The sequence below is a fragment of the Dunckerocampus dactyliophorus genome, chromosome 4, assembly GCF_027744805.1.
Source record: "Dunckerocampus dactyliophorus isolate RoL2022-P2 chromosome 4, RoL_Ddac_1.1, whole genome shotgun sequence".
Lineage (NCBI taxonomy): Eukaryota > Metazoa > Chordata > Actinopteri > Syngnathiformes > Syngnathidae > Dunckerocampus > Dunckerocampus dactyliophorus.
The window spans coordinates 4,826,913-4,840,830 of record NC_072822.1 but is presented as its reverse complement, the minus strand read 5'-3'; the positions used below and the strand labels follow the sequence as shown (position 1 = coordinate 4,840,830).

General features: G+C 41.6%; 1 protein-coding gene across 4 annotated transcripts in view; it reads right to left on the bottom strand.

Annotated features, from left to right (window-relative positions):
• Nucleotides 1–857: 857 nt before the first annotated feature.
• trim36 (tripartite motif containing 36) overlaps nt 858–13,918 on the bottom strand; it is a 43,087-nt gene continuing 30,026 nt past the window's right edge. For 3 of the 4 annotated variants that reach the window (XM_054773436.1, XM_054773438.1, XM_054773437.1), the window contains 5 exons: nt 9,667–9,784; nt 8,973–9,157; nt 5,828–6,011; nt 4,377–4,490; nt 858–2,720 (listed from right to left, as the gene is read on the bottom strand). In XM_054773436.1, the coding sequence (XP_054629411.1) occupies nt 2,369–2,720; nt 4,377–4,490; nt 5,828–6,011; nt 8,973–9,157; nt 9,667–9,784 (953 nt within the window). In that variant the 3' untranslated portion in view covers nt 858–2,368. The remainder of the gene's footprint in view (nt 2,721–4,376; nt 4,491–5,827; nt 6,012–8,972; nt 9,158–9,666; nt 9,785–13,918) is intronic. The other variant, XM_054773439.1, reaches the window with a different exon arrangement.

Below are 13,918 nucleotides of genomic sequence, written 5' to 3'. Positions count from 1 at the left end.
AAGCCCAAGGTCATCTCTTTTGCTGGTGCATCTTGTCCTGCCACATTTTGCCCTTCCTCTAGACTTTCCATTGATATGCTTGGACACAGCACTCTGTGAACAACCAGCCTCCTTAGCTATGAACTTTTGTGGCTTACCCATCCTATGGAGGGTATCAATGATGGTCTTCTGGCCAGTTGTCATGTCTGCAGTCTTCCCCATATTGAACCAAACTGAAGCAATTTAATGACACCTGGGGAAGCCTGTGCAGGTGATTTGAGTTTAGTAGATGATTAGTGTGTCACACTCAGTTTAAAACATTCATGCCCTGCAAAATTTGGGCTGATTTCTTCACAGTATTCTAATTTTTTGAATTCCTGTTTTCGTGGGTTTAATGAGCTGGAAGCCCAAATTATGTAAAAATAAACAAATAAATACTTGAAATCATTTAAATTGTGGGCCCTAAATCTATAATCTATGAAAGTTTAACTTTTTGAATGGAATTATGGAAATTAAACAACTTTTCCATGACATTCTAATTTTTTTGGAAAGGGTCTATATATAACATCTGATTGGTAACTAGGATTTAAACAGTATCTGTAATATGCAATTTATAATGTTCATTTATAAAAGTGTACACAATATATCCTATCATTTTACATTATCATTTAATAGATGAGTATAAAATAAACTGAACTACCATCATACTAAGGATCATTGTAACGGAATCATTAAAAATACATGAAAATCCTGCAATTTTCCCCGTAGAGTGCTGGAAAACAGGTGTTATGCGTGTATTTTGCATTGGAATTGTATCACTTTAATGGCTTAATCAAGTCGTAACGCTTCAAAGATATGTACGCAACACAACAGACGAGATTTTTTTTTTTTTTTTTTTACAAACACCAGTTTTATTGGATGACGTCCTCACACTTAAAATCCAGCAATGAAATATAATATTCACATTTACGTCATACACACACACACAAACGCCACCACCTGACGCATCCAAACTCTCCATAGAAGTCACATGATCACCACTTTAGAGGGAAAACTTGCTAATTCAAGTTGGAGGCCTTTTTATCACGTAAATTCCATTATGAATTACTTTCAGTGCAAATGTAGTGTCTTTTAGTCGGAAGCTAGCCGTTTCTCTTCCTGCTGCCTTTTGTATGAGTAATATTGCACACACTTTGTTATTATTATTATTATTAGAAAGTGTTACTGAGATGCAGCATGCTAGCTTTGATTAGGGTGGAAAAGATTTGGTTTAGATTTGTATGGGAGGGGGGGCAAAAAGGACATTCAGCTGTTATCATGGTATACATTCCTCCATGGAAATACAAACAAAAGCAAGCTGCCAATCCTTCAGTGCATGTGCGTTTTTTGTTAAGTTTGTGACCTCTGTGGACAAGCTGCACAAAACAGACATCATTACTACTTAAGACTGGGCTAAATAGGAAACCAACGTGATTTATTCAGGATGAAACCAACACAAAACATGGAGAGTATCTATATTTTTTTAAAAGTGTCAAAAATGAGGCAGGTGAATTTACAGTGTAGTTTCTCAGGTCCACTCGAACTCGTGAAAATCAAACAAATTCCAGTGTTCGAAGACAAAAGGCCGGACATGTTGAAAGTGACTTGAAATCAAACCCAAAAATCTGCCGAGGGTAGTGAACAGGTACAAGGTTTTTTCCAGGCCTGACAGCAAAGAGGTAGGTTGCATTTAGACACCTGGAATAAAGATCAAAGCACCTGTCGTACCGTAAAACCTTAGGAAGAAAAAAAAAACAAACAAAATATGCGTAAACACCTCCATATGTGCAGCGACGTGCGAGTGTTTGTGACAGCACTTTGAACCTGAACTGTTAAAAAGGCTGTTTGGGTTGCACCACAGCTGAGGCTCGGTCTTGTGTTATGAAGTGATGTTCAAGGTCACATTCAGTGATTGGGGTTGGGGTTGGGGAGGGGGTCAAAGTGACAAAGTAGTGGTTTTTTTTCCGGTGCTAAACTGAACAGAAAGGAGGTGATGCCAGTGCATGTGATACAGTAGTTACACACAGGTATGGTGTTACTCAACAACTGTGCAATGACGTGTGATTGTGACGCAAACTAAATGGAAAAAAAGGCACAGAGGCGCTAGCTGCTAACGTAGCCACGCAGGCTCGCTACAAGCCTAATCCTGTGATCAGCGCTGAAGCTCGAAAGGCGTCTCACGTTAAAAACAGACCATTTAAAAGAGCTAATTTAATTAAAAGCAGAGAGACACTGAGCTTAGGTTTTTGGGCCCTGATGGAATCCGCCTCATCGGGCCTGGGGGGGCGACTCCCCCTCGCCAGGTGCAAAACATAGCCAAACAAAATGGGGACCTTCCGCCGCTCTCTCTTCAGAAAGTCAGCCTCTTAGCGGCGCCGAACTCCTCCAGCTGCACCTTGGCGCCGCCCATGAGCCCGAACGCCGGGTACATGGTCCCCGAGCAGTCCACCTGCCGCTCGTAAAGGCACCTCATGCTGTCGGCGTCGTAGAAGAACACCCGGCAGGCGTCGTAGTCCAGGCACACGCCCAGGCGCTGAGGCATGGGGAGCGCGCGGTTACCCGGGTCGCCGGACGCCGAGGAGGACGTAGAGGATTTGGGGATGAAGAGTTTGCCCATGCCCACGGTGAGGAGGGTGAAGGGTTGGGACAGATCGTAGCACGCGTCCTCGCTGCCGCTGTCGTGGCCGCTGTCGTGGTCGTACCTGGGAACAAAAACAACCCATCAATAAGTTCCTAGATATTTCAACTCTATTGTTCTACATTACTTTCAACAAAACAGAAGTCGAAACTTCTCACATCATCAGCAGTGGCGCCGCTAAAATTCACATGTGGACCGCCCAATGACTGCATGACTGAAAAGCCGCCAACGGCTGGAAGCTTTCGCGAGCCGCAGAAAAGCCGAATACATGCAGACTGCTTTCTAGGTTCCAAAAGTTTGTTTGTTTTTAATGTACAATACCAGTCAAAGCTATGGAGACACTCTCTCATGTTATTCAATGAGAAGGCGCGTCCACACGTGACTGGTGCTGCACCAAAACACTTCATACTCAGCAACATGTTGTCATGTTACATTCTTGTACTGTATGTCAGGGGTGTCCAAAATGCAGCTCTAAAAATGTAACTTAACAAGAAAATTTAAAAAAAAAAAAATCAGTAATTTTACAAGAATAAATTCCAAATAAATAGAGAAAATGTTGTAATCTAACGAGAAAAGTAGTCATATTATGGGGGAAAAAATACCATAATTTTAATACCATAAAGATCAAATATTAAGGAAAAAAAAATTTTAAGATGTTTTTGTTAAATTCATAATATTATGAGAAACAAAAAACAAAAGTTGTAATTTTTAGAAAAATTAGTTTGGTTAACATTATGGGTATAAAGTCATAATTACGAGAAGAATATTTACAAGAAAGTTGAAATAGTTGGGGGGGGGAACAAAAAAACAGCTGCATTTTTACAAGAATAAAGTCAATTTATTAAGAGAAAAAAGTCGCATTCTAATGAGCAAAAAAAAAGTCACAATTTTGTAAAGAATAAACTTGTAATATTATGAGGAAAAATAACGTGATTTTTAGTATCAGAGTTAAATATTCAAGAAAAAAAAGACTTTTTAAAGTCGTAATATTATGAAAAACAGAAGTTGTAATTGTGGTTAGGTTGAGGAAAAAGTTGTGTTACGAGAATAAAGTGAAAATATTGTGTGAATAAAGTCCTAATTACGAGAAAATGCAGAAGAAGAAAGTTGAAATAGTTGGTAAATATAAAACAGAAAAAACAGCTGTAATTTTATGAGAATAAAGTCAAATTAAGAGGAACAAAGTCGTATTCTGAGTAAAAAAGTTGCAATTTTGCAACAATAAACTCGTAATATGAAGAAAAATGTCATTTTAGTAGCATAGAGTTGAAATCTTCAAGAAAATGACATTTTTAAGTTGTAATATGATGAAAAACAAAACAAAAGCCGCTCATTCGCCAGAAAGCCACAGACGCACAACAGCTTGTTCCCAGTAGGGCTTACTGAAAGCACGTTTACGCCGTCTACATTGCGGCATCAGGAAGAGATTTCAGACAACACGCTTCCAATACAGAGTGGTGAAAAATGGTGGAAGATGGGACCTTTTACACGAGCTGATCCAAACAGGCAGTGAGAAAGGCAGCTTCTGTCTGGGGAATAAGCGCTTTACAAGTTAATGCTGCTTCGCTTACATCACAGGCTTAGTGCCCCGCTCAGGCACTTTGCAGAATGTCGGTGTGCTGCAGTCGGCTGGCAAAGGACTCAAAAGGACAGACGGCTTAGAATCCACGCACGCCCGACTCATTAGTCAGCGCCTTGCTAACGTTGCACGGTTGCTTACCTGGGACTGCTGGTGTCCCTGGGGCTGTGAAACCACTCCAGCAGCTTGGTGTCTGAGGCCACGCCCACTTTGACCATGTACGAGTGAGGCTCCACCTTGAAGGCCCAGTAGTGTCTGGAAAACGAGTCAAGTGCATGACATGCAGTAGTTCCTACATACTGTATCATTCATTACATGCGCCACGCCTCAAACCTTCTTCTGGAAAACGCAACAGGTAGTGCTTCTAAACCAGGGGTGTTATTTATTTATTCATATTATTCATATTATGGCATGTTCTAAAAAAATAAAAAATGTAGTCATTAATGAGCTATATTATACGATGGAAAAAATATAATAATCTTGACATTGCGGGAATAAAGTCAGAAAATTCAGAGAATAAAGCCGTCTCAGGCAACGCCTGCAACATAAAGTGACACGTTTCTCGTAAATGGAACACTTTGTTCTCGTTTTACGAGTTTCTTGTCGTACATTTACAAGTTTATTCAAACATTTGTAACAGGCACTGCCAGAGACAGCTATCAAAAGGGGGGTCTTATGTGACCTTTGGCCTTGGGCAAAGGTAATGCAACGACAAAAAAAGTTGGAAATTTACAAGAAAAAAAGTCTTAAATGTCAAGAAAAAAAGTCGGAATATTACCTTTGCCCATGGCCAAACGTCGCATAGCTGTTTCATGGATGGAACATAAAGTTAGGAGTTTTCTTGTAATATTTACGACTATTGTCTCTTAGCATTACGATTTTTTTGTCGTAAATTTACGAGTTTATGCTGACATTGGCGGCATTAGAGGGACTTAATGTTACCTTTGGCCGTGGGCAAAGGTCACATAAGTCCCCCCTTTTGATAGCTGTCTCAGGCAATGCCTGTTAGGAATGTTACAACAAACTTGTACATTTACGAGAAAAAAAGTCAAGCATTTGCTCAAGGCATGAAACAGCTATGAAAACGGGGTACTTATGTGACCTTTGGCCTTGGGCATGTGGAGGGGGCGGGGTAAGGAAGGTAGAAGTGAGCAGGGCTAGCTAGACATGCTAATGTGTTTGTTCTCAACTGCTTTGTTTTGCTGCCACCTGATAAATAAAAGCTTGCCTGAAGCAAGAGGAAAGTTTCCTTCCTTCCTGAAGAGCTATGCTCTATTCTCCCTCTGATACTTTTACACTCATATTACCCAATATTCTAATCATAGATATAATCAGAGAAAATAAGCCATGTAAGACATAAATAAGACTCGTGCGTGTTTCAATAAATGTCTTCCAGACGTCTGAACAGGAAGTGACCTCGGGGATTCAGAGCTGAGTTTCAGCCACAACATTTCCCAGTGTTATTATGATTATGAAGCCCGACACTGTGGTTGAGCACATCAATGCCCCGGGCAGCTTCACAAAGAAATGCAGTCCTGACTAAACATCCTGGGCTAAAACTGGCACTGGTGGTGGTGAGTGTGGTGGCCCACCTTCCCTGAGAGATGCCCGTGTCCCCGATGATGTAGTCCAGTCCGATGTAGCCGCCCGTCTGCACGCGCTCCGCCGCCAGCAGGAAGGCCATGCCGGCCACGCTCTCCACAGCATCTCGCCGCTTGTTCAGGATGAGGCGCTCTGTGGTGAAGCCGCACTTGTCGCTGAACAGGAAGTCGAAAGCTGTACATGGAGGGAGAGAGAGAGAGAGAGAGAGAGAGAGAGAGAGAGAGAGAGAGAGAGAGAGAGAGAGAGAGAGAGAGAGAGAGAGAGCAGCCATGACGACCTGTGTTGTTGATAACGTCAACATTAACACTCATACGGTTTACAAAAACGCACGGGATAGCATAACCAAGCTGCTGAGAGTGTGACCAAAGAATCCCAAAATCTAGTCCGCCATGAGCACAGACGCACGCTTCAGATGTGCACTTTTGCTGCAGTATGCTGGCTTCTGTGCACAATGCACAGGTGAATAAATGCCGGAACTTGTGTTCGGTAAACATGAAGAGCAAAATAGGCAACTCAGGTCCTTGTTAAAAAACGAAAAATAAAAATAGACATGAAAAATGTTGCGCAATTGAAGGCTTTATGTGCAAATTACAGTATCTTACAAAAACAGCATTTTATTGTGTTTCAACTGCACACTGACTACTCTAAAGTACACCCGAGTTTCATTTCTGTAGAGGCTGTCCTGGCGTTATGTTTGTTTACGACACACTCCTAGAAACTCTTAACAATGTGCAAAAAGAAAACAAACTAGTTGTGACCACTCAAGGAAAGAATACGGTCACTGAGGAAGCACAACGTGACTTAACGTTTCCCTCTCATGATGTCTCCCAAGCGAAAGGGAGACTTTTCTGCTTGCAATGTGACAAAGAAAAAGGAAAGTGACAGTGAAAGTTGTAAAATGCTCAGAGAGAGTGGAGAAATACCGATGAACAGTAGTTGCATGCCCAGTGCAAACCACTTAAACGCCGTGACCGTCAACAAGGATCAAGATGGTATCTTTGAACATGTGAAAGGTAGGGGTGCTCCGAGCAATCGGCCACAAATCAGTATCGGCCGATTTCTGTGAACGAGCACGGTACCGCCATATGCCGATATTTGCTTTTAAATGCTGTTCAGCTCCGCCCCCATTGGCGCAGCCAGCCTGTATTTATCGGACTGGATGGCCGGACGTCAGTGGAGGAAACCAGGTTTGCAGGCTGCCTGGGGTCCTGCTGGATGCTCTCTCATCCGAAGTCTCCTTAAAGAAGGCGCCTGATCCTCTAAGTTTCACCACTGATTTTGGAAAAGTACGTCAAATATGTTTCGTCTCCATTTTATGGTTCCCCTTTCATGTCACACAGACCAGAGGTCACCAAGATGAGGTGCCTGCAAAGCCTGCTTTCCATTCAGGTTTTCAGTTAACAATGTGAGAACACGAGAAAGAAAGGCAGTCTCGAATACAAAATGTGAGGTGTGGATACCAGCATTTTGTTCATGTTCTGGTAAAACAAACATTCGTTTCGTTTGGGTTAAAATAAACGATGAAAATAAATGAATGCACTTAATCTATGTGATCCGTATTGGCCAATTTCACTCGTGGGTGATCGGTATCGGTGTCGGTGATGTTCATTTAGGTATAAGTTGTAGTCGTAGGGATGGAAGCCGCAAGGTGGCTGACCGGTTAGCCACTCAGTCAGGAGATGTGGAAGACCTGGGTTTGAATCTCCCCCTGGGTATCTATGTGTGAAATCCTCAAGTGTGGGTTTTCTCCGGGTACTCCGGTTTCCTCCCACATTCCAAAAACATGCATGTTAGGTTAATTGGCGACTCTAAATTGTCCTTGGGTATGAATGTCTATATGTGCCCTGCGATTGGCTGGCGACCAGTCCACGGTGTACCCCGCCTTGCCCAAAGTCAGCTGGGATAGGCTCCAGCATACCCCCACCATCCAAGTGAGGATAAGCGGCATAGAAAATGGAACTTGTATGTAGGACACAGGACCTCCTGTAGCACTGCCCCTTAAAAAGCTACAATAATGAGTGGTGTACTCGTTTTTGTGAGCTACTGTATGCTGCAGTGCTGTGGAAGCCAAGCCTAGCAACAAGCTCCAATTCCCCGAACTTTACTTTTTCGTTTTTGCTTCAAATGCTTCACCACCTCAAGCAAGCCAAAAGCTCCTGTAAAGCTCCTGTAAGTGCAGATTGATGTGATCACCACAGCCGGACACACGAGGGCGCTGCAACACAAGCTCTCCGTCATACCCACAATAAAAGCAAAGCCTTGTGAACTGTAAGAAATCACCGTGAGCAGGAGTTGGAGGGAATTAATTACGTTCTAAAAATAGTTAGCGGGCCAAATGACATCATGGCTGTGCCTGTTCACTCAACCACTCTGGATAGATGGGCAACATGAGGTCTCCTCCTGGGGGGGAAGACACATTTGCACATGCCTGGGAAGTCCTCCTCGCAACTAGGGCATAGTAATGCCAAAGTCTGCTCATGCACTGCAACGGATGTCATTAAGTGCACCAATTTGCTGCACTTCTAATATGTTGATAGAGGGTCACAATAATGCAGTGCAAACTACAACCGCACTATGACAATTAGATTGTGCAGGCGCACCTTATGTGGAGACCAACGACAGTATATTCTCATGAGCTCGAGCTAAATATAGCTGCCGTGTGTGTGTGTGTGTGTTTGTGTTCTATGAAATTCCTCCTCATTACTGATGCACAGTGAAGCCCGCCACTCAGTCCTCCATGATCCAGAACACAGGAATGCGGATGCTCCAATCATAACACTTATCCAAATCATGTTGTGTGTGTAACAGACTGTTACACACACACACAAAAATTCTCCCCTCTCGCCCACCGTGCGCGACACAAAAAGCATTACCATGGCGATCCGCTAAAAACATCATTGTGCTTCATTGCCTCCATTGTGCACAGCTTGCCTCAGAATTGAAAACGCAAACAAGTGAAGCATCTGTCATTTGATAATCTTTGCACAAGAAAAAGCCTGCACAATTGAATACTCTCGAGAACTGAAGGGGATCAGCCGTTAGCTTGGGCAGGCTTTCAACAGTCACTTTAATCCTCTCCGTAATAATCATTGGGGAAAATGAATGAATGCGCAGCATAATGTCGCACAACATTACCGGGTGCAGGCGGGGTGTGGAAGGTGACCTCTGGGCTGTAAGGGCTGAACATGGAGTTCCTGCAGCTCCGCACCCTGAAGGTGTACAAGCTGTCAGCGACCAGGTCGCACACCACGGCGGTGGGTCCATACACTCGCTCCGTGACCCTCCACACGCTGCTGTCCTCGCCATCCGGGGCGCCCAATCTGAAAGAACATTGAAAAGGTTAACACGGCAGAATGTGCATCACAACCAAAATGCAACATTTTCATTTGTGGTGACAACATGCTAGCACACATGTAGTACATATACCCTGAAGGGTTTTATCATCATTAGACAAATGCTCAAAGACTTGTGGACAATTCGTCCTGCTAGTGCCCCTCAAAAAGGCATTTAGCTTGATGGCAGCCATATTTTTCAAGCAATCTACATCAAATTTTACACACACATGCTTGTCAATCCCCTCAAGGTGTGTGCCAAATTTCGTGGTGATTCGGCTAAACATCTGTGTGAACAACTTCAAGTCACTCTCCCTTACGGGGTTTAATCACAGTGTCACATGTGGTGCGTTTGTCAGGAAAAGAATAGCACAGGCAACACAGCAGGGGTGCATCAAATGACAAAATGTTACCCTTTTGTGAGCAGCAGTTCAGGAGTAGAAGCTTACATCAATAAATACATTGAATAGTCTTATGATGGGGGGAAAAAATAGCACCTGCGGTACTCAAGCAGGTGGTGGTCTGTGGGCAAGTGGTCTTCAGACAGTTTCCAAAAGATGCTGGCCTCGTTGTAGACTTTGCTCTTGGAGAGGTCGATCATAGGGGGGTCCGGGACTAAACAAGTGGAGAGATGAGGGTCGAGAAGGTTATCAAATCAAGTCAAACATGAGGAAAATACACAAGAAATGTGAAACCATTCATCCTTGTATTAATGACCTTTTTCCAAAGGCAACTACAGCAACAGCCACAATACCTCTGGCATCGTACAGTACACAATTTGGACAAAGCTTTGGGGGCCCATCATCAAAGGATAACCCTACACTTTTTGCGTATTGGTGTATTTTTTGCAACACTTATTCCAAAAAAGGAGCAGCTGGGGTGTTAAGAGAGGAAGACTGTGAGACAAGCAAAGGAATATACTGTACAGCAGGGGTGTCCAAAATGAAGCCCCGGGGGCCATTTGCGGCCCTCGGCTGTGATTTTATCGGCCCGCAGCACAGTCTAAAAATGTAATTTAACACTTTAAAAAAACCAACAGCAGCAAAAATGGGAAAATCAATCAAAAGTAATCAAAGGAAATAAAAGCCATAATTTCACAAGAATAAAGTAATAGTATGAGGAAAAATGTCATTTTAGTAGCATGAAGATTAAATATTAAAGAAGTTTTTTTTTTTTTTGACAAAAACAATGAATAAAGTTGTAATTTTTGGAAACATAGGTTGGGGGAAAATGTATAACATAGGAATAAAGTCAAAATATTAGAAGAAGAAAAATCTATACAAGAAGAAATTTGAAATGTTTGGGAAATTATTTTTTTTTAAATTAACAGAAGAAATTTGACCAGAGTAAAGTCAAAATATTAAGAGGGAAAAAAAGTTTTCTCATGAGAAAAAAGTTGCAATTTTATGAGAATAATCTTGTAAAATGAGGAAAATGCTAATTTTAGTTACAATGTTGAAATAAAGAAAAAAACATTGTTTTAAAAAGATATAAAGTTATAATTACAAGAAGAAAATGAAAATGAAATGAAAGAAATGAAAAAAACAGCTGTCATTTTACAGGAATAAAGTCAAAATATTAAGAAAAAAAGTCATAATCCAATGAAGAACAAAAGTTTTTACAAGAATAAAATTGTATTATGGAAAAAAAACATCATTTTTAGTAGCATTTCACCTATATTACAAAAGTGAAATGCAGTTTTTTCCTGAGCTACATGTAGCTTCTTAGCATATCTCTATGTGTTGGTTTACAAAATACCAAAGTGGCCCTTGCATCCTTTCACTTTTCACTATGTGGCCCTCGCTGGAAAACGTTTGGACACCCCTGCTGTACAGTAATCCTCCCCACTTTGTGCTTCGAATTTTGCAGCTTCACTGTCACATTTTTTTTTTACAAATATATTAATAAATCATGCTGTTTCATGGTTGAATACTGTACGGCCTATTAGTCCAAAGTTGTATGCATTTTTGCCTAAATTAAGCATTTTCAAACATAAAAAGGTCTAAATTAATTCAATCCCTTTAACTTCAATCCCTGCCATTTTTCGGTAGCGGCCATTTTAGACGATTTTGACTGATCTTTCAAGGCACACAGAATATTGTGTTCCATGTTTATATCAACATGGAACCTAGCAAAAGAAAGATTGGACTCCCACCTTGCATCAGAAAAATAAAAGGGAGGAAAACTTTTTGAAAAAAATACATTTCAAGCATAACTTTCACTTTGACACAATTATTTGTTGCTTTTGTGCTTTATTTACCAATAAAACAATATGAACTGTTTCACAATTGGAACTGAACTATGTGTGTGCACGCGTTAAAATTTCCCTACAATGCATACATAACCTTCTGCACGCTACTCTCCTCCACGCTCTCTCACTTCCTCCTCCCCGTCATGCGATTCTTCCAATGAAATCACCCTGCTGTGCGCTTATCAAATGCACTTCTCCCGCCTCGTGGCCGTTTTTATGGCTTAAAAGTGCTCTGCAATGTCAATGCATTAGTGCAGAGTTGCATCATCACCTCTTTTTGTCTCTTGCACAAAAAACGTATACGGTAAATATGTTGTTGGGATCGGACATTCGAGGTTATAAAAACGTATAAATACTTCGGTATTGAATGAGTTAACTAAAACACAAATGTTGGGGATTCAAGGGACACATTCAAAGACGTTGCTATGCTATGTAGTATTCTACACTGGCCACTGGGTGTCAGTAATGTGACTGTAATGTTCGGTGAGACACACAAACACCAGACTTGATCACCGAACAACAGGCTTTTATTGCAGGATTGAATTCTCTCACAACAGGCACAATAATCCCTAACACGGGCTACTGGTGCAGCGGTAACCTGACGTTACTTCCTGTCTGTCCCTCATCTCAGTCTTATGCCTTAAATAGGTTTTCTCTTACTGGGTCTATGTTGGGTAATACGGGTGAAAAAGTGACTACAGTTGTCCCTCATTTATTGCGATTAATTGGTTCCAGACTCGACCGCGATAAGTGAATTTCTAAGAAGTAAGATTTAATATTAATCAACTGAACGTTTTGGTAGTTAGAGCATAGAAAACTCAAATACTGTATCATTATTAGAGCCCCGTATACATGAAATAACACCCCTATAGTCACCTTTCCATTCCTATTATTCTTTGTTTACACAACATTGCGCACAAATGCGCAGGCTATGGGATCACCGCAGGGCCATAAAAGACGGCCGCCACTAATAGCATATTAGCAAGCCACCGGGCTAACTAGTTAGCTCCAATTTATTTGTTCTATTCTTAAGAAAGTGTTTCAAACAAAGTGGAGAAAAAGGACAAAGCAAGAAACCTCAAATGTACCACTTCCACATGACACGGGAGGAGTTTTTTCTCACTTTTTCTGATGTCGAACATGCCTTTTATCACGGCTGGGTCTGGAACCAATGAACCGCAATAAGCAAGAAGCAAGTGTACTCAGGAAGTTACATGAAGTGACTTACATTCCAAGCAGCTGCACTTCAGCTATCACACCGTCAATAGTGGTTAACTTTCTTACACTTTCGTGGCGGTAAACGCTAAACTGTGACTTAAAACATTGCCTGTACGATCAATAAAACTTTGCAGTTTGCCCCGGAACTAATCAGTATAACCAGGAAGGCAAACACCACCAAGATTCCATGAAAGACTTTCATCCTGCTCATTGCTCAAAACAAATGTATGCATTAGTGAACCAGAGCAGTGTCTTACATAACCACACAGCCAATTTAAGAGGTTTTCACAAGAAAGCTCCTTTCAAGGGACAAGAATCGCTTGCTCTCTTTTAATTGGTCTTTCATAGCGCTTGTTCTTGGATAAAACCTACATGGCACACGCCTGCGCTCTAATCGCGGGCTTAGTGCGGCCATTTCTCTGTGCTAGAATGGAGGCACGTTTAGGAATAGTCAACTAGTCCATGATTGGAGGGAGTCTGACTCGACTATCAATCCCGGAGTCTAATCATATAAAAGTCATGTGATCAAGATTGTGCCCTTCTGACTACATGGGGGTGACCAGCATACATTTTTACACAGCGAGTTTTTGGTATAGCCTATTTCGATACAAATTCATCCTAATTTGTGTTAAAGAATTTAAAATAACGTGCGTGTTTAACAGAAGACATACTTACTCAAGATGGCGCCGTGTACACACAGCCAAGCACAGCGTCGCTTCCAGATTAGCACTTTTGTCATTATTTTGCTCATTTCGGATCTGGTTTAACATCTTACACTTGACGAGAGCTTTATGATACAGCTTTCCTTTGTCTATCGCGGGGGACCGGTTCCCAAAATAGCCCACAATAAGTGAAATCGGCAAAGTCGCCAACATCATTTGTTTACAATTATTAAGTATATACTGTAAGTTTTAAGGCTGTAAAAACCTTAACCCTAAAGCGCGGAATAAGAGCTAAGGTGAAGCTAACACCGCAAAGACTCTGCATACCAAGCATTTTCCTTGCTCATGTGCGGTCTTTAGTGAATAAAATGGACGCGTTACGACACATCAACCACACTAGCCTTTTTGTTTAAGGTGGAAAAAAATCTGTTTATTTGTAGGGATCGCCAAAAAACATCTGACTAGTGGTTGACTACAAAATCTAGCCAATCAGATTAGACTACGAGAACCCTCAGACAAAGACAGCCCTACTATTAATTCTCTCTTGAGAACAGACTCATCCTACTACTACTACTACTACTACTACTACTACTACTACTACTACTACTACTACTACTA